We start from the raw sequence: 27,919 nt of genomic DNA, 5'->3' as shown, positions 1-27,919 counted from the left end.
GCGATGGTCCCGCTCGGAGCACCGCGCCGCCTGACATGCCGTTCGCCCAGCCGCCCCAAATCTGCTCCTGGGGCCTCGGCAGGAGGCTGCTGCTGCAGGCAGCTCTCCACGCCGTAGCTGTTTTCCGGCAGAGTGAGACCCCTAAGATCACGGGAATGCGAACGATGTGTTTCCGAGCCAACGGCTCATCGCTTGCTGCTAGTCCCTAAGTGGAAACACGCGTCCTTTGAGCTCGTCGCGAAGCCTCACAGCTGCATCCAGCCTGGAGCTCGATAGCCGAGAGGAGAAGCTGCTCATCGCGAGGTGGGGACTGCACACGCGCCGAGCCGTCGGAGGAGGAAACCTTAGGCAAGCTCCTCCAGAGAGCACCTGAAGCCCCTCTAAAGCTGCCCGTTTCTCCAGCGCCAAAGGCAAAGCATGTTGCCGGAGTGGGGCAAGCTAAGACGAAAGGTCAGGGCTCCCTGAGCAACCTGCTGCGGCTCTGAGGGCATCAGGCAGCGAACGGGCGAGGAAAGCCGCCGGCCCCCTTGCATGGGGAGCAAATCTTGCCCCTTCTGCGGCGTGGTGTGAAAAAAAGAATGAGCAGCACCCCCAGGTTTCAGCCGTGCACTGGGGGATTTCAGCCTAAAATGGGGGTCGGAGGCTCCCCAGCCCCACTCTCTGACTGGCACCAACCTGCCAGCTCACTTATCCAGGGCGAGTGCTAGTAAAAATGGCGAAAGGGTCATCCTCCCCCCAGAAACATCCTTTTCTGGCCTTTTAGACCATTTCTGAGCATCCAGAAGCACAGGAAGGAGGTGGGAGCATTGCAGCATATAAATCACAGCACTGCAACTATTCGGGGCTCGAAACCCCTCCTTTAAGAAAGTGCAGAATTTGCTTTTTTTCCCCCGATATTCCCATGTAGAAGAAGAGAGACATTCGGTTTCTACAAACAAAACATTTCGGCCAGTCCCAAATATCTTGGGATTTTTTTTCTTTTTTCTTTCCCTGAGATTTCTCCTGTGAGGACAATTTCAAAACGCTCGAGCTGGGATCCAATTCGAATCAAAGACAGATTTTGAAACCTCGAGATCTTTGCGAAAGGGAACGTCACCCTGCGGGCAGCCACCTCCCGGCCCGGCCGGGGCTGAGAGACCTCCAAGAAAAACGCATGAGGCAATGCCTCAAAGGGAGCCGAGAGGGCTCTTCCCCCTGGACCGCGGTGAAGTAACGTCCCCGTGCAGCTCCGCCGCGGGGCTCAGACAGCCACGTCCCGCCCTTTGGCGCCTGCCGCCCCGTGGCACATTTGTTCTCCGAGCGCTGACCCCATCCTGAGCTCGATTTCGGATGAGCTCAGCCTTTCCCACGTGGTTTCTCCCAGACATGTTGCATGTCCCAGGAGCATCCTTCACCGCCTCCCCGGGCACAGCTGCGTTTTGGGGCTGGCAGTAGTGATGCCAGCCGGGGCCATGCTCGCAGCATTTTGGGATCACTGGGGACGATGCCTGTCTTTGGTGACGTGCATTACCCTGGGTGCCAAAACCCCACATCAGCCCTGCAAAGCAGGGATGACCTGGGGAGCAGTGTTTGGTGCTGCATCATTTGGTGCTGCATCATTCCGTGCTGCATCATTTGGTGCTGCATGGTTTGGTGTTGCGTCGTTTGGTGCTGTGTCATTTGGTGCTGCATCATTTGTGCTGCATCATTTGGTGCTGCATCATTTGGTGTTGTGTCGTTTGGTGCTGCATCATTTGTGCTGCGTCATTTGGTGCTGCGTTGTTTGGTGCCGCGTCGTTTGGTGCCATGTCGTTTGGTGCCATGTCGTTTGGTGCTGCATCGTTTGGTGTTGCATCATTTGGTGCTGCATCATCTTTTCCAATTGCCAGGTTTTCTTTCTAGGCAGATTGGTAGGCTTCCCCATTGGGATGAAGCCTGAGCTTTGATGGATGTGTCTTTAAAAGCAGCCCCTCCTTGGGGGGGATTGGGGTCCGGCTCCTCGTCCTGAGGGGCAGGAGGTGGGCCGGGGGGCAGCTCAGCCCGTGCCGCTGTGGGCTCTGGATGGAGACGCGGGCGAGCTCTGCCACGGCGCTGAAGCTAGGGCAGGAAGTTTGCTGGTGGTGTGTGGAGGGGAATCCATGGGCTGCCCCGCACGGGGACCCGGGGCACGGCTGTGGGAATGGGCACTGGTTTCTGGGTGAAGGCCTGCCGGGGTGGAGGGGTGGAGAAGCAAAGGCCTCTCTGCAAAAGAGAGGGTAAAAACCGGGAGGGGGCAAAATCAGGAGGAGGAAACGAGGCCAGGAGGCTCCGGAGAGGCAGCGCTGTAGCTGTGCCTGTGGCCTGAGGACCCCCTGGGTCTCTCCTTGCAGATGCCTCTGCCGTGGACATGGACCGCTACGATGCCCAGACGTTGGCGCAGGCCCTGACGTGGTACCTCCAGGAGCTCCCATCTCCCGTCATCCACCCGGCCGTCTACACCGACCTGCTCTATCTGGCCCAAGGTGAGCATCACCGGGGCCTCACGGGGTTGGAGAGCGTCATGGGGCCGGATGCGCTGCCGAGGGGGCCGGGGAGCTGCCGCAGGGGCAGATCTGGGCAGCGGGTGCGTGGGCTGCTCCAGCCCTTTCCCCTCCGCCCCGTCCGACGGTTACTTCCCTGCGCTCCTTGGAGCTCGGCTCGATCTTTCTATCTGTCTGGTTGGGAAACGGTTGTTCCAGGTGCTGCCAGAAATCATTACAACTAATAACGCACCCTGATGATATGCTGTGGGTCTGCAAATTACCGCCCGGCCATGGGGCATCGTAGCGGCTTTCTGCCCCGCAGCGAGCGGCTGAGCCCCGCTCTTGGAGGAGACCCACCTTGCAGCGCCGGGTGTCCTCTCCTGCCCAGATGTGCCACCGCGGGGAGATGTGGGGACATCGGAGTGTGGCGCTTGGATTTTGCTTTGCCCCACAGACCTCCTCCCAGTTTATCTTTGGCGGTCCCCAAAAGAAAACCCCAGGAAGGAACCACCACGATGGGCTGCCTCGTGCCATGCACCCCCCAAATCCCACCGTGCACCCTCCAAATCCCGCTGTGCATCCTCCAGATCCCGCTGCATATCCCTCACCCCTCAGACCTCGCCCGCAGACCCAGGCGAGGTGCCGCTGCCGCGGACGGTGAGCAGCATCGGTGCATCCAGGCCCTGCCAGAAAAGCAGCCGGCTGCCAAGTCTCTCTGATACTGGCCCAGGAAGAAAGCGTTATTACAATATTTTGGCTTTGCTGCCTGGGAATTTTTTACTGTAATCTAGTCAAGATTTGGCTTTATATGGGCATAGAAGAATTCTCTGCTTTTTTAGCTCAGGATTTTGGAAGTGCCTGCAGGTCTCTCCAAGTTTTTCAGCCTCTGTGTGAATATATGAGATTGTTAAGGTTTCAGTTTTGTTTGATGTGACAGGCGCAGGGCTGGTGACCAGGTCAGGAAAGGGAGACAGGAGTCCTTGGTCTGTCCAACCGGGAGCTTGGAGCAAACTGCTTTGCAAATCAGTTCTTGTAGAGAGAAACCACGGATGAAAACCTGGGCCAGGATTTCTCCAGTCTCCACCCCGTTCCCCTCTGAGATGAGTCCCGTGGGCACTGCAGGGGCCAGGCCCTCACATACCTTGCGAGATAGCTGCTGTGCTGGAGAACCTGCCTCCCGCTCCTCCCTCCCCGGCAGCCTTTCAGACCAGATTTTCCCCTTTGGCACTAGCTGGTTGCTGCTGGTACGGCTCAGTGTCCACCATCCCCGGGAGAAGCCTTCCTGCTCTGGTCAGGAGGAGCACGTCTGCAGGTCACGGTCTCGCCTTGCTTGGTGGGGACCGAAGATCACCTGTGGCCGGAGCAGCGTGGAGAGCCAGCCCGGCCGTCCCTCCCGGGCCGCCTGGGGCCGGGGGAGTTTGCTGCCGGGGGAGTTTGCTGCTGGTGGAGGACCGCACTGGCGTGCAATCAAGCCCTCAGCAGTGCAAACCTCCCCACTGATGTTTCCTTCCACTTGCTCTGCAAACAGGCCTGGGTTTTCCCCACACTTCTCACCCAGCCCCGGAGCAGCCCAGCAGCCTCCCCACATGCCGGTGGGCACAGGAATATGCACACGTGCACGTGATGACCCACACGTCCTCCAGGAAAAGGCCTGCTGGTGGCCTGTGGATGGAGAAGACGATGGGTAGCTTGCACCCCGTCGGCAGCGGTTGTCTCCTTGCGGGGCCGCGGGGCCGCAGAGGAACACCGTCAGCCAGCTCCTGCTGAAGCCCACGAGGGCTGGTGGCATCGAGACACTGTCTTTCCCCCTACCCATTCGAGAGGAGAAATCAAAGGCTGCCTCCTTTCCAAGGATAAAAACTCAATTAGAAAGCAATTAGTCGGGTTGCCTCGTTAAGCTACTTCAAAGGGAAGCGCCTTTCCCCTGCAGCCGAGTTCCTCGGATTCCTGCGCAGGAGCAGTCTCTGCTCGTTGCACAACACAGAGGAGGAGGATGGAGCCAGGAACCCAGTCAAAAACCGCCGGGGATTTCTCTGGGGCTTAGAAAAAAAAGAAAATGCAACTCTTTGAGGAGACGGTTCTGGGTTTTGGCGGTTTGCCCTCGTGAGCAGCCTCCTTCTGCCAAGGCTGAGGCTGGGTTGCTGAGGAGGAGCAGAGGGGATCCACTACATGATGCCCGGCTCCACGCTGGGACATCATCCGTGGCACCTCCCGGGCCCTTACCCGCACGGACATGAGTCTGCTCCCGGCAGAAAGCTGCACAGCCCTGGGAGCACGGAGCTAGCAGCATGTTGCTGTGGCGCTGCAGGGTCCAGGCAGCTCCAGCCGGATGTCTGCGGTCTTCCTTCACCGGGGCGCTGCCCTGGAGGGGATCCGGGTTTGCAGTGCACCAAAACCAACTCGCCTCGCGTGATCCTTTGGAGAGCCTCGGCTCCCAGCTTGGGGCCAGCATTGGCACCCAGCGAGCTGGACACCCAGGCGAGGAGGTGCTCCCCAACGCCTTGCCCAGGGGTTGGCTGCACCGCCCGCAGCACCTCGGGCCGGGATCTCTCCCGAGGGCACCCCCAAAGCAGGGCTGGAAACCGCGGAGATGGAGGACGGCGATGGAGGGTGATGGGAGGAACTGGCCAAGCTGCAAATAGCCCCGAGGTCTGATCCTCCACGGTGCCGCTGACCCACTTGGCCCCGCGGCACCCCTGGGTGCATGCCAGCCCCGAGGGTCGACGGGGACCCAGAGCCAGATGGGCCCTGCCAAACCGCAGCCCTGCTGCAAAAAGCTGCAAGGAGCTGACTCAGCCTCGCAGCCCCGCTCAGGATCCGACCTTTGGAGCTGGCCAGGCGCAGCAGAGCCCCGGGGACTTTCCTGCCCCGGCAGATGAAAGAGCCGCCCACGGCGGGGAAGGAGGACGGCTGGGGAGTGGTGCGGCTCCCGGTGGCTTGCGGGATTGGGGAGCCGGGTCCCACGGCGCCGTGCTTGTGCAACACTGGGACATTAGTGGTGCAGGGTGCAAGCAGAAAAATGACGGCCTTTCCTGGCCTTTAAACTGGGAAACTTTCCGCCTTTAAACCAGGCACGTCCTGCAGCCAGCGCCTGCGTCCCCAGTGCGGCAGTGGCACAGGGCTGCTCGGCGGCTGGGTGTCCCCTCCGCTCAAGCAGTGGCGGGAGGCAGGGAGGGACACGGCCGCTGGGCAAGCAGCGCCTTGCTGCTGCGGTGATGGGGAGCAGCAGTGTTTCAGGGAGGGAAAGGGCGCCGGGCTAAACCGGGGCTGGGCGGGGAGCAGAGACCTGACAGAGCTCATCGCATGTGTGCCTGCGGGTGCTCGGCTCGGCGGCGGGGTTAAACCGGTGCTTCCTCTCCCGCAGAGACGCCGGGCCTGGAGGAGTGCGGCCAGCGCGCGGGAGCCGTGCTGGCGGGGCCGGGCCTGCCGCAGCCCCAGGGGCTGCTGCTGCGGGAGCTGGCGCGCCTCCTCGGCCGCCTGTGCCGGGGCAGCCGCCCCGCCGCCCGGCTGCTGGGGCAGCTCTTCGCAGAGGCGCTCTTCCGCCCCGCTCCCCCCAGGTGAGGCGCGCTGGGGGTCCCGGGGGGGATGCACGGTGCCGTGCCCCAAACCCAGACCCTGGGGGGGGGCTGCTCCCGCGCGGGTTCGCCCCACGGGCCCAAATCGGGTGTCACCTTTGCTTGGCTTTTTTAGCCGCTTTTTTCACCCCTTTCCTTGCCTTGAATAAAATCCCATCCCTGCAGAGGGACCAGGAGGGAGGGGGTGGCCAAGCCCCCACCACAGCCCCCTGACGTCACGGTGGGTCCCCCCGCTCACCGCCGCCCCCTCTTCCTCCCCCCCTCCTCCTCCTCCCCGCAGCGCCGAGGCCAGCCCCGAGCTCCGGGCGAAGGTGGTCGAGTCCCTCATCGTGGCTGGCGGCACAGCCGAGGCGCCCGCGGCCCCCGGTAAGCGGTGGCGGGGGCAGCGGGGAGGGTCGCGCTGCGGGCCGGGGCAGCTGGCCGGGCACCGGAGCAACGCGCGGGTTTGCAAACCGCGCCGGCTGCATTTCTTTGGAAAGCAGATTTTCCGCATAAGTTTGGAAAAACGGATACCTTGCAAAAGAAAAAAGGTGACGTGACAGTAACATGAGCAGGCACCTCCCGGCGCTTGCTGCAGAACCAAATCTGACTTTATGGGCTTGACCTGCTCTGGATTTTCCCGTAACATAAGCAGGATCAAGGCGTACCTTAGCTACGTGGGCTTTGCCGGTTTAAGGTCCAGCCCTCCGCTGACCTCCTCGTCCTGCCGCCTGCCCCTTGCGTGGCTGCACCTCTCCGTCCCGCCGTCGAGGCACACGCTCCGGTTTGGGCTCCTTGGTGCTGGCACAGCACCTGCACCCCGGGGGCTGGCGCCTGGCCGAAGCGGGGCGCGCGGGGCTGGGGGCAGCGAGCGTCTCCCACGGGGCCGGCCCTTGGCTGAGTCCCGTCACGGCAAGACCTGAGTGTGGGGGCTTCGTGCAGATCACATGGAGGAGAAAAAACAAACCAAAAAAACCCAAAATCAAAACCAAATTCCAAGGAGGGGCCCTAGCATGGGATGCTCCGAGGATGGGGCGCAGGCAGGGTGTTTAGGAAGGGCAGGGATGTGCCGGGGGGCAAAGTGGTTGTTTGGGCACCAACCACAGACCTTGAGGACCACAGTGACCAACTCTTGCCCAAGCTGAGGGCTTGCAATGGCTTCTCGTGACCACTGTGGGATCTCGCCTCCCCCTGCCAAAGCCCGGCCATCCCCTCTTCCCCCTGCTCCGAGCCCTCCGGACCCACGGGGAGCCAGCTGCTCCCCCCCTTCCCCGCTCAGAGATCCTTCAGCGTTGGCCCCCGTGGATTCCCTCTTTGTAATATATCTGGGTCCCTGTCATCACCCCACGTCGCTGTGGGGTGGCCAGGCCAGGCAGGATGACGACTCTTAATATTCCTCGTAAATCAGCCCTTTCAGACCTGTCAGCTTGTTTCTCGCTCTCCCTCAAGCTCTCGCCCACGAGTTTGTCGACATGGATCTGTCTCCTCTGCCGCTGATCCAGATGTTGTGCAGCTGGATCCCCAGCTTGCCCTGGGGTCTGCTGCAGCGTCCCGGCTGCTGTCCCCGCTTGTCACCCCGCCTCAACCGAGCAGGGAGGTGGGTCAGGATGCCTGGGTCCTCATCGCAACCCCACATCCCCCAGAAACACGGCCCGAGGGCCGGGAACCGCAGCCGGGACGCCTGGGCTCCCCCCGGGCGGCTGCGCGGCTCACTGCGTGACTCCGGACAAGTCCTGCGGCCTCACCTCCATTTGTGTCTAAAAGTGAGGATGTTATTACGCGTCTGTCATCACATTAGGATGTTGGGAAGCTTAATTAAATGCCTGCAAAGCGCTTTGGAGGGCTGTGGATGAAAGATGCTATATAAAGTGCAGGGAATTATTATTAGCAGCTGGGAGGCAGGGTCGGTGCGCGCCCGGCTCCTGGGCCGCCTCGCTCCTCCCGCTGCCCCCACCTCCGGGCACCATTATTATTTTCGTGCATGTGTGGAGCTGCGGCTTTGTAATTATACATGTAAAATAGCTATAAATACCCTGCAATAACACAGCGGGTGTGTGCAAACAGCACGGGAATAGGAGCCGGCAGTTGACATGGAGGAAACCACGGTGTGACCTCATCCTGACTCAAGCATAAATATATCTCGTGCGGGCACATGGCTGGGAGTTTGGGGTGGGGGGGCAGAGAGGGTCGCTCCCCCCCCCCCCCCCGGGCCCTTTCCAGGCTGGCGGGGCTGTGGGAGGCGCAGCTGACGGGGACACTTGGTGGGACGCAGCGTTTCGGTGGTGCCGGCCAGGATGCAACCCAAAGCCAGCGGCTTCCCTTGGAGGGCCGCGCCGTGGGGTCCCAGTCCCTCCTCTCCCACGCATCCCGCGGGCTGATGTTGGAGTCTTTGGTGCGGAAAATGAGCATAAAGGACTAAAAACCCACCCTGGTGGGATCTGGTTCCCGGGAGGGCTGCTTGGTGTGGATTCGCTGGTGGCTAATATTGTTGCTGAGGTTGGTCTGCATCCTCTCCTTCAGCTGATGCGCGTACTGCGTCTGCAACCACCCGCGAGCCAGGCTGCGAAGGGCAACCGTACGAGCCCTCTCCCACCAGGGGTTCACGGCGGGTCCCTAAAGCCCTCCTCGGCCCCCCAGGGTATGCGTGGGTCAGGCAGCAAGCGGGTTACGCCAGATGCAACGAGTTGCATGTGGCTGAGCCCGGGGCCAGGTGGCTGCATCCGGACCTCCTCGCCGCTTCCCCCGCGAGTCCCGTGGCGGCGGCAGCCCTTCCCGGAGACGGGTGATCCTCGCAGCCATCCCTTTCCCCAGCTCGGGCGCAGAGCGCCGGGGAAGGCAAGGGGAAGAGCTGATGTAAATACCGGCTCAGCTGAAGGAAGATGACTTCATCTCCTTTTCCTCTCCTGGTGCTATTTATAGGCACTTTAATTTACTCTCCTTTGCTTTATTATCTCTCCGGCAACCCGTTAGCCATCAGACAGCAGGATGCCTTTACTCACAGTGCAGCAAAGACTTGTGCACCACCCCCGCCTAGCAAAAAGACACACCAAAATGGGGGCGGGAGGCAGGGAAAGAAGGCAGAGAGGTGGGGAGCAGGACTGTATCTGTCCTTTGGACCAGGTTTTGGGGAAAACCTGAGGATTTCAGCTCCTTTTGGGGGGCAAGAGTGGGAACCAGGCAAGGGAGATCTCCCCTTCCTCCTTGAGAGCAGGATTTATAAATAAGCCCAGAGGCTTTTTCTGGTCCATCCCGGGCAGCACAAAGGGCTCCCGCGGCTCGGTGGCAGGGCAGGGCGCAGGTGCTCGTGGCACAGGGCAGACGTTCCTCTCGGTCAGTATTTGGGGAAACAGCGGCACTCTGAGCATCTGGACTGAGGCACCCACCTTCCTTGCAACCAGTGTCCCACCTGCGAGGCTGATGTGGACTCTCTGGTGGCTAGTAGTGTGGTTGAGCACAGATTAGGACCGTTTCTGTGGGGTTGGTGCTGATCCATGGTCAGAGGGGGTGGCACCAGTGGCACTGGCATCCCCAGGCTGGCATGGGGACTGCCCTTTTATTGGGTGCCCTGCTCCCTTCGCACCCGTCCTCTGCGTCCCCTGGGAACCGGAGTGCAGCCCTGTTTTATGCTGGGCATTGAAATGGGTGAGGGATTGGGCACCAGCACAAGAGCCTCAGAAACATGTCTGCAAAGAGCAGGCACATGGGAGAGGCTCGCTGTGCCACGCCATGCGCCGGGTCATGGCCCGTGCCTCAGTTTCCCTGCTAGCGAGTGGGTCTGCGTGCCCCAGCCGTTGATCGAGGGACTAATTCAGAGCGGCCCTGGCCCTGCGTTTCAGGGAAGAGCATCCATGTGTCCAAGCTGGGCAGGTCAGCTGGAGTCGCTACCTGCAGCTCTCTGCCAGGCGCAGATTATCTCCTCTCCTCTCCCGCTTGCTTTCCTCTGAATTCGAGGGAAAAGCCCATCTTTTATCTCGCCCCGGCTTGCGGACCAGACGAGCCCCAGGGGCATTTGCTGACGCTCTCCCTCTGTGCGACGGCACTGGGCTCAAGCACGCGCCAGCTCGGGAAGGTGCCGAGGAGCTGAAGGTAGAGGCCGTGGCCGAGCGGTGCCTGGCAAACCCGCCTCTCCGTGCCGCGGTGGCCCCGAGCGCCGAGACATGTGCCGGGCGCCCGCATGGGCCTCAAAGCCCAGCCCGCCAGTCTGGTGGCATATCCCACCAGTTTGGTTGGTATCCCACCAGTTTGGTTGTGTATCCCACCAGTTTCATTGCGTATCCCACCAGTTTCATTGCGTATCCCAGGCAGTCACTCCGTGCCTCAGTTTCCCCTCTGTGCAACGGGGACGGTGGTGCCACCTGCGGGTGAAGCCAGACAAAGTCAAGCAGCAAATGGAAGAATAGGGCAATATTCTCCGCGGAAGGTGGTTTCCGTGAGCGTTGATCCCCTCACCGTGCTGGCGGCATCACGCAGCCCGGTCAGCTGTCGGCAGCCAGCTCCAGCGGGTGCCCGCGGTGCCAGTGGGGCTGGTGGAGCGCGCAAGGTGCGTCCCCACCGTGGCCGTCGCTCTGCTCCGCGGTGCCCGGCAAGTCCCCAGACATCCGCGAGCCGCCGCTCCCAAATGGAGGGGAACGGCTCAAGGAAGCTGAAGGAAAGCACCCAAAAAAAGTCATAGCAGCCCGAGGGTGGCTTCTGCCCAGACCCGGGTGTCCCTGCGTCCAGGGGGTGGGCGAGGGACGTGGGGCAGCTGGAAATCCCTCTGCAGTGGGGGACAGGCAAGGGGGGGTTTCCGCCAGCTGGCAGGGACGGGCCCGGGAATAGCCGGGGGAAAGGGGCCGCTGGGCCGGAGCGGGGTCTCCGGCAGCATCGCCTCTCCCTCCGCCGCGGCTCCCACGGGAGCCGGCCTGCAGCAGGGGGGCTCGGCCCTCCCTCGCCCCCCCGTGTGACCCGCTCGCAGGCCGCCGCAGGCGAGAGCCGGATGCTGCCGGGGGACCCCAGCGGCGCCGCTCGCGCAGCTAATTTTAGCCGGCGCTCAATTAATCATGGCGCGGCGGGGGCCGGGCCGTGCTCCCCGCTGCTGTCTTCTGCTCGGGAAGCGAGGGCGGACCCTCCGCTGTGCCCCCCCCCGCAGCCCGGCCTCCTCCTCCACCGAGCCGGGCGGGAGAGGCCGGAGCAGCCGCGGAACGGGAGGAAGGGGCGCCGGCAGCAGCAGCACTGCGGTCCTCCCTCCGGGTCTCCCTTGCCTCAGTTTCCCCACCTGCTTGGCCCCCCTGCCGTTGCCAGTGGCCTTTCTCAGGGGGCTATATTACTTAATTCGCCCTGTATCCCCCCGCCTCTGGAGCCGCCGGCGGCGCGAAGCGTGGTGCAATGCCGGCGGAAACGCTGCTCGGTGCGGATTCAAGCCCTTTTCCTCCCCGGACCGCGTGGCCGGGGCTGATAACGGGCTGACCAGGCCGCAGCATTGTGCGCGCCGCCAGCAACGCCCGCCCGGCGCGGATTTTACTGCTGCGGAGGAAACCACACCGCTAGGCTCGGCGGCATCAGGGCCCGGGGCAGCGCCACAGGGCTCGGGGGCTGCCCGGCTTTCTTTGCACCGTTGCTTTTTCCGGCGTTGCTTTTTCCAGGTCTGGGCCCCCTTGGGAGTCCTGCTCCCTTCCCGGGGCTCTCGCCTGGCGGCGCTGGCCAAAGCTGCACTCCGAAGCATTCGCCCATTCCCGTGTGTCCCCCCAGGGTTTTGCCCCAGGCAAACATCCCCCTGCAAACAGCCTCCTCCACCGGAGCCAAAGCCGAAACCAAGGCCCCCCTGACCTGCGCTGTTTGCAGCTTGCAAACGTTCGCCCCGGCCAGCCGGGCTTTAAAATCCACTATCATTTTGCTGTTGAAGCCAAAAGCAGCGCAGGCAGCAGGAGGGTTTGGGCACGGATGAGATCAGAGCAGGATTTCAACTGCAGCGATCGGGATGACACAGCTAAGACACCTCTGGTCTGCAAACCCCCACAGCTGTCCTCCAGCTCCAACCCGCACGGACCGCGAGTGGCTCCGCCGAAACTGCCGGAGCGGCACTAGGGCAAAACGGGATGGAGACTCTGTTTCCATCTGCCGTGGTGGAAAACGCTCTCCGCGTGCTCCTCGGGGGAGAAACCCGAGCGCTCGGAGGAGCCGGTTAAGGCGAGATGCCCTCGGAGAGGTGCCAAGCGCGGGGAAAGGCGGTTCAAGCCTCTCTCCCCTCCCAGCGCATCCCGCTGGGTCCTGGCCCCGGGGATGCTCGCCGCCGGTGACGGACCACACAGCCGGGATGCGGCTGAGCCGCGGGGGCTCTGCCCGGGCCCCGGGCGCACAAGGGGCCCTTTCTGCGCTCCCCCCCAAGCGCCGCGGGAGCCGCGGTTCGCCGAAACACACAGCGGCTCTTTCTGCGCCCGCTGGCAGCACCCGGCCCCGCTGGCGCCGTGCCAGCCTGGCCGGGTGTCAAAGCCCGGCCGTAAAGCTGCACCCCGGGGGCGAGAGCGGCGGCCGGGAGCCCCTCGGCCGGCAGCGGCCGGGGCCCGCGGCCGAACACTAGGCGCTTGTGCGGGGCGCCGGGGCTGAATGGCCCCTCTGTGCGGCCCGGGGGGCTGCCGGCAGCGCGGAAATGAGAGCAGCTTGCCTCATCTGTTTACCTGGAAGTGGAAACTGCAGCCAGCCCCAGCTGCAGCCTCGGCGGCGCTTTCATGCCGCGGCTAATGGGCCGCGGCGCGTTACGCTCCCGCCTCCGCCAGCCCTGGCTCCAGCGGCCCCCCGGCCGAGCCAGGCGGGTCGGTGAGAAGCTCGGGAAGGGCTGGGAGCGCGCAGCCTGCGCAGCTGCCTGCGGTTCCCCTTCTGCCCAGGGCCGTCCAAGGCCGCGGTGGCACCCCCGAGCCCTGGGGACCTGAGGCTGGGATGCGGCCCAGGCAATGGGAGAGGCGCGCACGATGCTGCCGGCGATGCAGGTTCATCGCGCTCTGCTACCATGGGTGGAGGGTGTAAGCTCAGGTTCACTGCACCCGGGTGCTTGCAGGGTCCCGCTGTGTGTGTCCCCTTGCCGTCCATGGGTCGCCACCCTTGCTGTGTGCCCCTCTACCATCCGTGGGTCTCCATCCTGCCTGCATGTCCCCATACCATCCGTGGGTCTGTCCATGGGTCTCCATCCTGGCTGTGTGCCCCTGTACCATTGTGGGTCTCCATCCTGGCTGCTTGTCCCTATACTGTCTGTGGGTCTCCATCCTAGCTGTGTTACCTGTACCATCCGTGGATCTCCATCCTGGCTGCATTTCTCCATACCACCTGGGTCTCCGTCCCGGCTGCCTGTCCCCATACCATCCATGGGTCTCCATCCTGGCTGTGTGCACCTGTACCATCCGTGGGTCTCGGTCCTGGCTGCATTTCTCCATACCACCTGGGTCTCCATCCCGGCTGCATGTCCCCATACCGTCCATGGGTCTCCATCCTGGCTGTGTGCCTGTGTACCATCCGTGGTTCTCCGTCCTGGCTGCATGTCTCCATGCCAGCTGGGTCTCCATCCTGCCTGCATGTCCCCATGCCATCTGTGGGTCTCCATCCTGGCTGTGTGCACCTGTGCCATCTGTGGGTCTCCATCCTGCCTGCATGTCCCCATACCATCCATGGGTCTCCATCCTGGCTGAGTGCCCCTGTACCATCCATGGTCTCCATGGCTGCAGGTCCAAGTTCCTCTCCCCCCCATGCACACAGCACTGCAGGGATGACCTGGGAGCTGCTTCGCCGCTTCAGCAGAGCCAGGATATCCAGGCAAGCGGAGGGTTTTGTTGTCAGACGTGCAGGCCTGGACCGATGGCCACAGACAAGCTGCTGGGGAGGGAATGCAGCCACCAGCATCTCCGTTAGTGCCTGGCTGCACAGGGGTTAACACAGTTGGCTCTCCATCCCCAGCACAAAGGATTCGGGTTGCATTATCTGTATGTATCTATTTCTATTTGACTGCAGGCAATGCTGAGTTAGAGCCGATCCCACAGCAGCAGTGATGCTGTGCAGCTAATCCCAGGGGCTGCAAGATAGTGCAGGGGGTGGCTGCCTCCGCCCGCAGCCCAGTACCAGGCACCGGGCAGCTGCTCGGGGGAGCACTGAGGTGCCCAAAGGCCTCGCCTTGCCCCCAGATCACCTGCTGCTTGAAATACCTAGAGGCCCCAGGCATAGGTGCAATGAGTTTGGCGTTCTCAGGCTCCGGCAGTAACAGCAGGGTTGGGGGCAGGCACTGGGCATTGCCTCTTTCCCCAGCCCCAATGCTCGGTGACCTTCCAGTTCTCCACAAAGCTGTATCTGTGCCCAGTTTATCTCCATTTATCCTTTCCTTGAGCTGAGCGTTACTGCCCCTCGTCCACCTCCGCAGCCCTGGCGCTTACCCCGACACATTTCCAGAGGTCCCTCACATCCCCTTGGCCTGCCAGGCTGTCCTGGTCCCACTTGGCAAGGCTGACTGTTCCCAGTCACACTGTGCAGTCTCCTCTGCCCCGTCTCACTCTGATCTCACCCTTCCTGGGATGTTCAGACAAGGTCTCACAGGGTTCTTGATGGTTCCTCCGCCTCGTCTGGGGATAGGTCCTGCTCACAGCCCAGAAGTTGCCTATTTTGTCCCAGGACATCTTGTCCCTGTTCTCCGACGCACTCTGAGGTGAGCCTGCGCCGCCCTCTTTCCATTTCCTTCCATCCACCCACTTCTTTCCGGAAGGGATCTCCAGCCCCATCTGTATCGGCAAGGCCTCCTGCCATGGAGCGTCGGCACATTTCGTGAGCTCGCGGCTGGGTTTTGCGCCAAAGTAGTCAGTGAAAAATATGAAATGAGACCAGCTGGAAAAAGCCCCACTTGGACCCGTCTCACCCTTTCCACGCGGCATTTGTATCTCGCTCCAGAAGCACTTTTGCCGTCTCTGTCAGCCACTGGTGCTCCAGCTTGCAGACTGCGTTAGCAGGGCCGTCAGTGCCAGGACTCGGCACCGGCCGCATCAGGGCGCTGCGGCCGAGGCCCGCAAGGTGCATCAAGTCTCCAGAAGTTCATGGCCGTGCTTTTTTTTTCACCAAGCAGATTTCTCCACCTCTTGGTCCTTGGTTGGGAGGCAGATGCTGAAGGTGCTGGGATATCTGCAGTGCCTGGATCTCATTGAGCATCCTGGCTGCCATCGTCCCTGCGGGAGCCAGTGCTGGGCCCGGGCAGCTTGACCTCACACTTTGCAGATGTGGCTGTCACATCCTCCCTGAGCATCCTCAGTGGCATTTCAGTGCCTTTATTTTTTTCAGCCGTTCCCCTGCTTTCTTTGCAAACTGGCTCCTTTGCTGGGTGACAGCGATTGCAGGGGTTATCTGGGCACTGAACTGCCTGCAGTGTGGAGTCCGGACCAGGGGCCTTGTTTTGGCCTGCCCTGCTCTTGGACCTCACATCTCAGTGACTTTGACTCCATCTGGATGTGGCACGGGAAGAAGTATTGTCTAACCAAGGCCTGAGAGATAGAGTCCAGCACCAGCCACAGGGGCTCAGGGTCCTCAAAATCGTCTGGTTCCCATGGGATATGCAGCTCCAAGTACCGCAGGCATAGGTGACTGGTGAAAAAGCAGAGCAGCCACAGTCAAAGCTGATGTTGTCCCCAAGACTAGTCTAAGGGAAGTGCCAGGGAGCCAAATTCATGAAGGATGAAGAAGAAAAATCAACTCAAGCTCAGCCAGCAGCCAGAGTTTCTGCCTCCTGACTCGCCTGGATGCTCATGTCCCCTCACTATAAGGCTGCTGGACCAAACCCCGTACGGCCCCCAGCATCCCGCAGAAGGGATAAGGACCATGCCAGCTCCCAGTGGGCCTGAAGACAGGGCCAGGCCCCAAAGAGCACGAATCGAACCATAAAATGGCATTTTTGCATCTGTTTAAGCTTTCAAGTTCCAGCCCTCTTTTGCTTCATTCACCGCCCCTGGGGCAACGAGGTCTCTCGTGTGTGTCCCTGCTGTCACGGGTGAGACAAGCCATGTCCCCTGACTGTCCTCCATCGTTCCTGCAGTGCACCCCTGCACCCCAGTTACAGCCCCTTGGAAGGTCTGAGCTGTCCCGTGCCTCAGTTTCCCCAGCTGCCAGGCCGCAGGGGCTCTCAGTCCTCCGCGAGACAGTGCTGAGACAGAGCCCGCTGAACCGGGCTTCCAGCCCCACACCGCATCGCCAGCGCTGCGCTCGCTCTGACCTCAGCGCCTCCCACTCCAAGCCCTCGGCTCTTTCCGAACATCTCTTCTGTCATTTCACGTCCACAATACATTAGGATGTAAAGCTCTTAGAAACGTGCCCTGGGGAAGCGTGTGCCTTTGCAAGGTGCCTCTGCAACCTCTGTCTCCGTTATCACGTGCAGCTCAGCAGGACAGAGATGCTCCAGACAGGACAAGGACTCCCTGCCCCGTTTTATCCCATCTGCAGGTGGTTCCTGCTGCAAATGGGCTTTGTCAGGGTTGGAGGGGGATGACAGCAGATGAATTCACGCAGGACTCAGCAGCGAGGCTGTTAGAGCAGGAGCCTCCTGGACCTCCCTGTCTGAACTGGGTCTGGAGGATTGACCCTACCTGGGACTTCATGGCCAGTTCTGCAGACAGTTTTAGCCCCTGGACAAGGGGGATGCAGAGTGAAACATTTCACATCACGAGAAAACCTTCCCACCTGCGACTGCAAAATAAAGTTCTGGTCTCAAAACTGAGCAGAACTCGTGACAGCTTTCAGAAGTGAAAATAAAGGGTAGATAGGAGAGAAGCTGAACCACATGCCTTGAACAAGCTGTTGTGGGTCACCTTGAGACAAAGTATGGAGGATTTTGAGTATCTCCAAAAGCCAATAGAGTCATATTTCAGGGCAGACTAGAACATCATGGCTTTTTTGTGGCTTTTCAGTTCAGCAGCCAAATAGAAAAGTCCACCGTCTGCTCCTCTCCATGAATAATTGGCTGTTCATCCCTTGCTCTGCTGGCTGATTTCTTCAGTTTGAAGAAACATTGGGAACAAATTCATTTGGGGTGAACTGGAGAGGTTTTTGGTAACGCAAAAAGCAAAAGCACAAGCTGGCCTTACCTGAATGGCCTGTTTCACTTTGCTGTTTCAAGACCGGTTGTAGCCATTTGGTTGCTGCACATTTATCAGAGAAGCTCTGCTCTGCAGCCTCCAACAGCTGTTTCTGTAAAAGCATTAAAATGAAACATCTGGAGTGTTTCAGCAAGAGAAACCTGAGTGTTTTGGGGTCCAGAACAGCTAAAAAGATCCAAGACAAATTCACGAGTCATCAGGCTTGACCTGAATCTGTTCTTTTCAGCAAGGAAGTAAAAAGCCTTCATCCAAGTATTTTTTTTCCCAGCTTTTAGCGGGATTAGAAATGCAGTGTCCTGTGCTGGCACAAGTCCCCCTGTGCAGAGCACATCCATGCCCTGAAATCCCTCAGCACTGGGCTAAGAGTCCATCTCGGCACCGAGACACCTTCTGCTTCTGCTGCGATTACTTCCAATTTTGACTTCTTTTGCTGCAAAGACCAATATAGAAACACTTCACAGCATGGCGCTTCCCTTCCCCAGGGAGTCATCGGCGTCACTTCGCTCTTCCCACTCGCCAGCTCAGAGGCAAAAGAAGAGGTTGAGTTACTTTTTCCAAGAAGGGTGGATTTGGTTTGCAGAAAGATAAGGGCTTAGGAGCGGTTGTTCGGCTCTGCTGAGCCTTTTGCCATCTGGAACCGCTTCTGATTTCCTCTTCTGCATGGCTCCAGCCCCGGCCCACATAGGCACCGCTGGGCAGGGAGCAGAGAGTGAGGGCTTGGGGTTAGGAAAGGGCTTGGAGCAAGCCACGCTGGGCCGGTCATGGTAGCCTGGAGGGTCAGCCCACCCTTGGGTGCTCCTGCGGTGCCTTCACTGCTACGTGCCCCTCGTCCCACCAGGACGGCGGCCGCTCGCGCCTGCAGCTGCTGCTGCTTCCGGCCTAGGGCATGGGAAAAGTCACGTCTTCTCCATCCTCGCCGCTTCCCGCCAGGGGAGAAAGGCGAAAGCAAAGAGGTCGATGCCTCTTTGGGCATGGTGAGAAGGAGGGATGGAAAGACAGACAGGCGGGATAACACCACACAGGCTTCGCCCCCCCGGGCTGAGGCTGTGCTCCCTGCAGCTGGCAGAGCCCCGCACAGCTCGGCGGCTCTCGGCCGGGAGCAGCGACTGCATCGCGGAGGCCTGATCCAGAGCGGGGTGCTGTGGCCGGACGGCTGGGCAGAATCAGCCCCCCAGCACTTTGCAGGCCATGGGCTTGCCCTGGATGCAGAGAGGGATTTTAGGTGCGATTTCGAGCAGCACATGCGGAAAGCTGCGGTCACAGCTCCCCCCAGCCACGGGTTTTAATTGCTTTTGCCCGGAGGCCTCGAGCTTGGGGCAGCTCTGCCGTTGCAGGGGGACGGGCGGACAGGAGCAGGAGCCCAGCTCCCCTCACACCGCCAGGCCCTGCGGCAGGGACCGAGTGCCACGTTTGCAGGACGGGGCTGGGACCCGGCGTGCGGCCGCGCACGGGAGGGAGAGCAAACCCGCGTGGGCGCCCCGGGCTCCAGCCCGCAGCTTCCTGCACATCCAGCGCTTGGAACAACCTGCTTTCGGCAGCACCTTCCCCGGAGAGCCCACGCGCCGCAATTAATCTGGGCACGGTTTATGCTAATGACTCTCCCCACTTTAAATTATAAATGGCCCTTGGCGTGTGTGCACACAAACACATGTGCGTGCGCAGAGATCCTTTAAGGCCATCATTAGCTGTAATTAGCAGGATCTGTCACTCATCTTTGGCAGTTAACGATGAGCCCTGAGTCACAGGAATCCGGCGGCAGATAAAATAAACACGATTTCAAACAGTTTGGAAATAACAAGCCCTCATTAATCAGACAAGCCCCCAAGGGGAGCGCTTGGAGAAGCGCCGGCTCCTGCGCCGGCTCCGAGACGAGGGCTGGCGGGGGCTCGGTGCCGGCCCCGGCTGGGGAAAGGGACCGGGCTCCCGAATCCCAGCCCCTTCCCCGAGCTCACCCATCCAGCAGGACGCCGGGGACAGGAGGCTGTCATGCCCTGCGAATAGCATGGCATGGCCGGGAGCCGGCTGCACCGTGATTTGGGAAGGGGCTGCTGCGAGAGAAGTTTCCCTGGGAGCAGGGGGACCCCGGGAGGGTTTCTAGCTGTCACAACTGCAGCTAAATCACAGCAAATAGGAGGGGAATGGGACACGCGAGGCTGGATTATATTACAAAGGAGCAGTCCATCATGGGGTATTTAAAATAATCCGCTTAGATGCACAGTAGCAGATTTGGAGTGCTAAGGGAATTGAAGGAGCTGTGGCTCTGCAAGGCTGGATCAGATCTGGCTAAGATGCCACTTAGGACAGCACATCCCGTCCTGCCTCGCTGCTCCGGGGACAGGCACATGGCACCCGCGGGCCACCTCAGCACGTCCCCTGGGCCGCAGATGGCATGGGTGACACTGGCCACATCAGCACGGGTAACAACAGCCCGCAGCATTTCCTTGGGAAAAGGCAGTTTCAGAGGGCTGGGCGGGGGATGCTGGCGTAGCTCCGGGCCTCCGCGCTGCACCCATCCACCCAGCGATGCGGTTTGGGCCGTGTTGGCTCTGGCAGCGACCTGCGATGCCACAACCGCACCGAGAGCATGCACAGGGCGTTTGCAGGGCACTGCAGCTCAGCCGGGGCTGGGAGAGGAGCAGCTCAGCCCCAGGCGCAGCGGGAAGCGGTCCCAGCCTAGGAGCGGGATTTCACCCTGGAGAGCCCGGGCAGGCGGCGTCCTCTCCGAGCAGGGCGGTTTTGCCGGACGTGAGCCGGAGCACAGCGCCAGCAGCCGTTCCCGTCCCAGCGCCGTGCCCTCCAAATCCGCGCTGCGTGTCGAACGAGGCCATCGTGCCACCGCCCGCCCCACCCCCTGCCCTTCGCCGGCGCCCTCCATCCCCCCCTGACCCCGCTGCGCCGCTGCGGCAGGTTTCACCGGTGTCCCCAGCTCCCCTGAGCATTAATCCGAGCAAGGATTAAGGTTAACAAGCTCCCGGAGCCACCCGGCCCTCGTGCCTCCCCGCCGGACCCCTCCGCCCGGCCTCCGGGCAAGCCAGGGGGACGGAGGTCCGGGGGCGTCCACCTCTGCCCCCTGCTCCTCCCCTGGGCGCCGTGTGCCGGGTCGCTCCTTCTCGCCTAGCTCTGGGCTCGCGACGACTAGTTTAAATGCATGGAAAATGGCTTAATCCCTGCTGATCCCCTGACTCCTGCCCGCCCCGCGCTCCCCACCAGAGCCCCCCACTCCGGGAGAGATGCTGGCCCTGGGGACACCGCAGCCTCCCCGGGGTGCCCGCAGGCTCCCAGCCCTGCTCCGTAGTGGATTGTATTCTTATGTGTTTTTATGTAGTTATATATACATATTTTTTCTATTTGTGTTGCTATATGCTGCACAGTGAGCGCAGCCCCCCGTCCCGGCCGGCCCCTGCCAGGGCTGCCCTTTCCCGCGCCTGGCCCCGTTCCTGCTCCCGCTGCCACTGCCCCGGCCCCGCTGCCCTCACCCGCCCTGACCCGCGGCCCGCGAGCGCTAATCCCCCTCCTGCTGCACACGCAGGACGGGTTATCCCGGCAGGACCTCGTCGCCGGCGGGCGAGCTGGGGCCGGGGCCGGAGGCAGGCGCGGGGCTGCACGTCCGGGTTGCCCGGTGCCCGCGGCGGGCCGCGCGAGCCGAACAGGGCCGGGCTCTGCGGAGGCGCCCGGGCCCGGTCTCCGCGCTGCTCCCAGCGTCGGGAGAAGGGGGCACCAGACACACGAGTGAGGCCGTGCCATGAGGGGGAGGAGCACTAGAGACTCCCACCAGTCCCTTGGGTCTATAAATAAGCAAAAGGAAAAAAAAAATCCGTATTCGCAGAAGTGTCTCCTATATTTATAAGAAGCAAAGAAGATGCTGGGATAGAGGCTGAGCTGAGCTTTTAACCAGCCAGATTACACTTAGCAGGAGCATTTACCTCTGTCTCTAATCCGCCTGCGACAAAGACTTGCTAACTCCTTCCCGTATTTAACTGGGAGGCTTGAACCCTCCTTCCAAACCGGAGAGTTAAGCCCGAGCTGGGGCCGGAGGCTCCCAGGACCCAGGATCAGCTCTTGCAGGCTGGGAGATGCAGATCTGGGTCCCCCCACCCCAAAACCCTGCAAGGGTTGCCTTGTCCCTGTTTGGGCACCGTTGGACATCGGCACGGCCAAGCCAAGGGGCCTTTGGGGAAACCTGAGCCCAGGAGCCGTGTGCTGCGGGAACGGGAGCAGTTGCCATGTCCTGGCGTCCCCAGGCACCGTGATGTGCTTGTTGGGTGCTCCTCGGGCTGGGGCTGGGGAAGGGCAGGTACCGGCTTTGCACGGCGCTGATGGGATGGGCTCGGGAGCCGATCCCTGCAGGTCCTTGGACGGACAGGCCAAATACCGAGCGTCAGGGGAGATTTTGCAAGGGAGGCTCCAGCCACCTGCACCAGCCACTGGTTTGAACTGAGAGGACTGGTCCCCTCATCCCTAGGAAGGATGAGCTCCCCGTGGGGTCGGGAGGCACGAATCCAGCCCCCACAATGCAAGGCTTTTAGGAAGGGGCTCGACACATCTTTGGCATTGCATGTTTTGAAAGACTTCCCAAAATATCAAGCAGAGAAGGGGGAAGAAGCCAGATCCCCCAGTTGCTCCAGCTGCAGATCTGTATGGGTCCGCAGGGGATGAGGAGATGGAGGGTGGCCATGGGTCACCCCCCCGGCTGTCCCTGCCGCAAACCAGCAAGCCGTGCCCCAAAGCTCAGGCAGGCTTTGGGGCTGTCTGGCATCCTGCAAGGTGCATCCTGCTGTGACGGCTGCCTGGGAAAGTGGGAGCAGCCCCGTGCACAGGACAGCATGGCACAGCGTCTGCCCAGCACCTGGGGGCCCAGCAGTCCGGAGCCACATCCGAGCTTTCCCGGCCAGGTCCTGCAGCTGGGCCAGGCGGGAGAAGGACAGTCGCTGGGAGCTCCGGGGAGCTTGGGGCCCACGCAGAGCGAAAAGGACATTTCTGAGCAAAAATAACTGCTGCTTAAACACAAAAAGCAAGAGGAGAGCTTTGGAAGAAACTGTTTGGCAAGTGAAGTCTGTCTTGTTTTCAGCTGGATTTCTTGTAAGAACAGAAAACATTCGCAGCCGGCGCTGGATGGCTGGGACAGGCGAAAGGGAAATTATTATCCCTGGCAGACTCGGGAGGCTGCTGGAGGACACAGATCCGCTTCCGAGCCCCCTGCGAGCCTGGTTCCTGCTCAACTGACAGCAATTCTGACGCTCCTCTCTCTCCTGCTCCCAGCGCTTTCCCACCCCAGCTGCGATGCTGCAAACCCAGGGAAAGCCGCAGGAATTGGCATCGCCCGTGGGGACCAGTGTGGCACCAAAACCTCCCGCCTGGGCCCTGCTGGGCAAGCAGGGAGGGGATGGCAGGTACCCCCACTAAAGGTTTACCCATGGCACTGGGTAAGCTGAATTTTGCAGCTTCCCGATGCTTGGACCTTGGGCTTCCCCCAGAGCCAGCCGCCTTCTCCATTGCCTGCATCGATGGTGAGGACAGCCACGAAAATACCAATGCTCAGCCCTCGTCAAGGATAAAGCACCCAGCGGCGCAGCAACATCTGCACAGCCTCTGCCGCCAGCCATCGGCGAGGGCCGCGCTCCAGCACCGGCGCTCAAGCGGCCGGGAGCTGCGATGCCTCATTAAGGGATTTCAGCGGGAGGCTTGGCGGGGGGGCCGGGGACGCGCTGCAGCTCGGGCTGACGTCACCGAGTTGGCCGGCACCGGGCAGCATGCGTCGCCGGCAGCGCTGCCGGCTCGAGCACAGCGAGCGTCTCCGCGCTGCAGCCCGCACCCCCCGAGAGCAGGCGATGGTGCAATCTTCCGAGAAGGCGGCCCCGCTTGGAAACAAGCCCGGAGAAATATCGGAGTGGTGTCTTTCCCGCACAGGGAGCCGCGCTTGGGGAGAGGGGAGCACTGCGAGCTCCCAAGGCTGGGAAGGTGCAAGAGCAGAGCGGAGGGGCTCCTGCCAGGATGGGTCTGCTGTCGCCCATCAGAGGGCAGCTTGGAGGTCCCGGGGCAGTTGCCCAAAAATGACAGGTCCTGCGTGTGGTCACACAGCAGCTGGTGCTGGGATGTGCTGGAAAGATCCCTGAAAGAGGGGCTGAAAAGAGCTTTGATCCTTCTCAGCCTGGCACCTTTTGCTGCTTCCCTGCGCACAGGCACGGTCACGCCAGCGTGGGCACCCGCATCCCCACCTCTGCATGCCAGCTCTTCCCTCTGCCCACTGCCACATCAAACAGGTTCCCCCGAGCCACCTTCTGCAAGGGAGAAATGTCTTCAAAGGACCCACCAGTCACCGGTGCTAATGTGACCAGCGCAAAGGTGGCGGTCGGCCGCACCTCGCGCCGGCCCCAGGACCCAGCCCGGGGAGCAGCCACCCGTGGTCTTGCCCTGCAAAGCAGCGTTGAGCGCCGAGCGCCAGCTTTGCAGGCTGAGACGGGAAGGAAGCGTGAGCCGAGATAGCAGAGCCAGGACTGAAATGTCCTCTGACTTCTGGGAACTGTGAGGTATTGGAAATTTCCCTGTGGCATGGCTGTTTCAGCAATTCCTGTGCGCTGGCCCATGGCCTGGCTGCACATCGCCGAGGGAGGATGAATCCCGCGGCCGAAGCCTGGCGGCAGAGCCACGATGCCCTGTAACTCGGGGGCTGCGGAGGGCCGCAATGCTCAGCGGGGCTGTGGTGGCAGGCAGCGAGCATCGAGTGCCACCGAGCTGCCGCCGCTGCCTGCCCCACCGCCGCCTCCTCGGACAAAGGCAGGAAGCCCAGCGCCGCGGAGGTGCTTCCTGGCTCGGTCGTGGCCCCGGCGGCTGCTGCCGGCCCCGGAGTGCCGGCACCACGAGGGCTGAGCCGGCGGTGGGGCCGTGCCTGGCCTCTGCCTGTCTTTGCTAAACTGCTTAAGTGGTTTCTTCCAAGGTCGGGGCTTTCCCTGCCTTGCCTTTGCTCTCTGCAAAGCCAGGCATCAGCATAGTCCTGCCATTACCCCAGTGCCGCCGTGCTGGGACCAGTGTGGAGTGGTGGGGGCTCATCCGGGCATGGCTGAGAGCGTAGCTGCTCCTTCTGGGGTTAATGTTCACAGCGTCGCCTCCAAGTGTTAAACCGGGCTTCAGAAAGCACCTGGCAGTAGAAAATTCATGTCATGTGTTTCCAGACTTGGCACTCAGATTTGAGCAGGGTTTCGCGCGCCAGATTACAGCGAGCAATTGCGGGGCGGCCGGCCAGAGCGGCCCCTGGCTCCGCGCAGGAGTCGTGGCTGCGCTGGCGGGAGATCGGGTCAGACCCCGAGCAGGTCGCAGCCCTGCCGTGAGCTTCTCTGCGCCCAGACTCGCTGCGCTCGTGGCCTGGGGTCCCCACGCAGGGGGGATGGGGCGGTGCGCAGGGGGAAGCGTGGCCTTGGCCCCTGCCCTTCGGGTGCATCGTGAGGCAATGAGCTGCTCCGGCCGTGGGCGTCCTGCCAATGCCACCGGCTGCGTGCATAGCGGATGGGGTGGCAGGTGGGGAGACCCCTCCGGCGGCGTGCTCGGGGCCCCACTACTGAGCCCTGCACCTTGGCCGGCTCCTTACAGTGGGTGCAGCGACAGCCATCAGAGGCACATCCTGGGAATGCAGGCAGGAGCTTTCGCCCGGATCGACCGGGCGTTTTGTGGCATACCAGCTGTGCAGGGCCGCTCCTGGGGGTCTGAGCTGCTGAAGGACCCGTACAGGCCATTGCTAACAGTGACTTTCCTCCCTTGAAACTTTCTTCTGAGCAAAAGGAGTTTCCCCTCTCCGTCACCCTTAAGCTCCTCCAAGCCATAACAGCAGCCCAAGGCCTCCATCTGGGCCAGGATCCTGCCTGCAGGAGTGAGCACTGACCTGCCTTCATGGACAGAGCAGAAGAGCTAACTAACCCTGTGTGTATAACAAAGCCTTTCCACAGCCAGACCCTCCCGACTTCCAGAAATCAGCAGAAATCATACGTCAAGGATACCTCTGGCCCAGCATATTCAGTAGCACTTCTCCTCCCTGAAGGCATCTAACCAGGCTTCAAGCCCATGTCCTACTTTCGTGCCCTGCAGTGGATAAGCTCTACATATGTAACTGGGTGCACAAAGACACTCTGAAACCTGCCCCATCCCTGGATGAGGATTGTTGCTAGAGAACAAGGAAGAGAGAAAACACATGATTTGGTCACCAAAGCTTTTGGGTTATGAAGACACGTCCTCTCGGGAATGTTGCCTTATTAGTCGAAGCAAAGGGCTCCTCTTCTCTGCTGCGCGTTGCCAGCCGCTGCCTGGCGTGGGTCTGAGCAGTGATGCTCCCAGGCAGCGGTAAGTCCCTTTTGTCCGAACCCACGCAGAGACTCTCTGAACATCAGAAAGCTCAAGCTGTGCTCTGCCGTCCTGGCCAGCCACCAGTCCCCGCAAAGGTCCCCTCCCAGGGGAAACAGCCTCCCGAATTTCCCCTTGGAAACCAAACAGTGCTCTATGCTGGGGGAGCAGGGGGGGAAGGAAAGGCAGTTGCTGGACCACATGTCAAAAAAAGCTGGCCAGGTTTCCTTCCTCCCTGAGCAGTTTTGCTGCCAGCCCTGAATTCACAGTGACCCAGCTGTGAGGTGGACAGAAAATTAGCCATCCCCAGTGGTGAGTGCTGCGTCCGGGCCTCCGTTTGGGTTTGGCCTGCCGACAGCAGGCAGCGTCAGACCCCGCAGCAGTGTGCACCATCCATCCATCCCTCCCACGTTCCCGGCGCTAGGTGAGTTTGCCCTGGTCTGGCACACGGACAGGGTGGCTTGGAGCTGGGGCAGACAGTTGCATTTAGAGGCTACCATGTGGCAAGCAGATCTGCACTTTCCGTGACCATCAGGCTGCGGCCAACACATCTGTAGCATCTGGCTATGGCAAGAGGCAGTCTTGCAGCCAGGAGTGGGATACATCCCGTTCCTGGCTGCGGGAACGCCCCAGCATGCCCTGCTCTCCTCCTGGCCGGCCTCCGGCAGGGCTGACGCCTGTCGGCGTAGCTACACGAGCTCTGGATGGCCATGCTTGAACGGGGAAGGGAACCCAAAGCAAATGGCGAGGACTGCCTGCGATGGGGGTTTCCAGCCAGTACGTAGCATGGATGCAGGCAAGCGGGGCACTGGTGCGCGTGCGTGCATGCTGCACGCAGCCAGGAGCACGCTCCACACGATGCCTTCACCCGTTTCGCCACGTTTAGTCATCGCCTGCCGCCTTTCTAACAAGCAGATGGCCAAATTTCGACTAATGCACCCAAACAAACAACAACAACCGCTGGGAAATGTTTTTCCCAAGGCCTCGAGACAGGTCAGGCAGGCAGGGCTGCTGCGCGGTCCCGTTTCTCTCCTCCCAGCCTACTGGGAAGGGGGCCAGCTTGGCTCGCGCAGCCCTTTGTGCAGGCAGGACTGGTATGTTCACCACAAGCTATAGATGGCCCAGCTGCCGGTTACAGTAAATCTGAGTAAGTTGTTTCGGGCAGAGCATTTGAAGTCCCGCAGGCGGCAAACTAGCCGTGTCCTACTGGCACGATCATATCCTGCTTCAGGCGTCTCCCATTTCCCGCACACCCGTTTGCTTTCCCAGCACTGACCTGTCAGGCCGTGCAACGCGGCTCCTCACAGCCCGCTGGGTCAGCCCCCGTCATTGGCACGGAGCAGCTTTCTCAGGGCTTCCCCACCTTCCCGGATGCAGCTGAGCCTCAGGGAGCCAGAGAGCTACATCGGTGCGCCAGCACCCACCACCGCGGGTTTGACCCTGGGTGTCTTGGAAAGCCAAATCCTCCCGGCACCGGTGAGGAGGGCTGCTGGAGCACTCGGTGCTCGCAGGCATGGTCCTTGCACCAGCTCAGCAAGCTGCTCCCTGGCCATGGTATTGCTGCTGCTTTCTCCCAGAGCTGCCATCCGGCTGCAGGTAGCAACCAGCTCCATCAGAGGGGCAGGGGGATTTTCTGCTTTCTTGGGTGAATGTGAAATCTTTGCCTCTGCGGTGGCCAGCAGATGCACCTGAAGTGCCACTCAAGCATTTCCTTAAGGGCTTAAGAGATTTATGGGATGAAGATGCCTGCTCCAGCCCTCTTCAAGGATGAGGAACCCCAAGTACCGGGAAAGGGCAAGAATTGGCTTTAGAAAGAAGTTTCTTTGAGCCCTTGGGATCACATTTTGCATTTTTCTCTTCCTAACCCACAAAGAGCAATTTCCCCTGGTCTCATATCACTGGTGGACATCCTACGTGGGGCTGCAAAGGCTGTTCCACATCTCTCTGCACGTTTGCACCCCTCAGCAGCCCAAAGGGAGGCAGCTACCCGGTGGGGAGAGGCTCAGCTCTGCCTAATAGCAGGACACTAAACAACAGAGCAGGAAACAGAAAACAAGACCCCAAGTCGCCAAGGACAGATCACCTCCCAGCTGAGACCTGACCAACCTTCCTACATCCCTGGCCCAGCAGCCAGGGGAGCACTGCCCCAGAGCCGCGCTGCCAGCCCCACGGCGAATACTGCCTTGGTCCCAGCTGCCAGGCTTCCCTCAGCGGGCCTGGGAAGGGATGCACAGCAGACACAGGCGGAGGGATTTTCCAGGGATTTTTTCGCTCCTAGTCTGGTTTCTCGCTGTCTCCAGAGTGGACTGCAAGCTTGTGAATCGGAGGTATTTTTCAAGTTCGTTCCTGCAGAGGAAGTGATCAAATAATTATTTATGCTCCCCTCTGACCTGACGGCTAATGCTCACGGAGCAGAAACTTGCTGTCAAGGCTGCCAGGAAACGGTTCCCCCGCAGTCTGTGGTGTGTTT

General features: G+C 61.1%; 1 protein-coding gene across 1 annotated transcript in view; it reads left to right on the top strand.

Annotated features, from left to right (window-relative positions):
* Positions 1 to 2,350: 2,350 nt before the first annotated feature.
* The window catches only part of PIK3R3 (phosphoinositide-3-kinase regulatory subunit 3), a 71,788-nt gene continuing 46,219 nt past the window's right edge, over positions 2,351 to 27,919 (top strand). The window contains exons 1-3 of the mRNA XM_026104011.2: positions 2,351 to 2,480; positions 5,845 to 6,037; positions 6,336 to 6,421. Of these exons, the coding sequence (XP_025959796.2) occupies positions 2,366 to 2,480; positions 5,845 to 6,037; positions 6,336 to 6,421 (394 nt within the window). The 5' untranslated portion in view covers positions 2,351 to 2,365. The remainder of the gene's footprint in view (positions 2,481 to 5,844; positions 6,038 to 6,335; positions 6,422 to 27,919) is intronic.

The sequence above is a fragment of the Dromaius novaehollandiae genome, chromosome 8 (genome assembly GCF_036370855.1).
Source record: "Dromaius novaehollandiae isolate bDroNov1 chromosome 8, bDroNov1.hap1, whole genome shotgun sequence".
NCBI classification, from domain to species: Eukaryota; Metazoa; Chordata; class Aves; order Casuariiformes; family Dromaiidae; genus Dromaius; species Dromaius novaehollandiae.
This window is presented reverse-complemented; position numbering and strand designations above follow the sequence as displayed.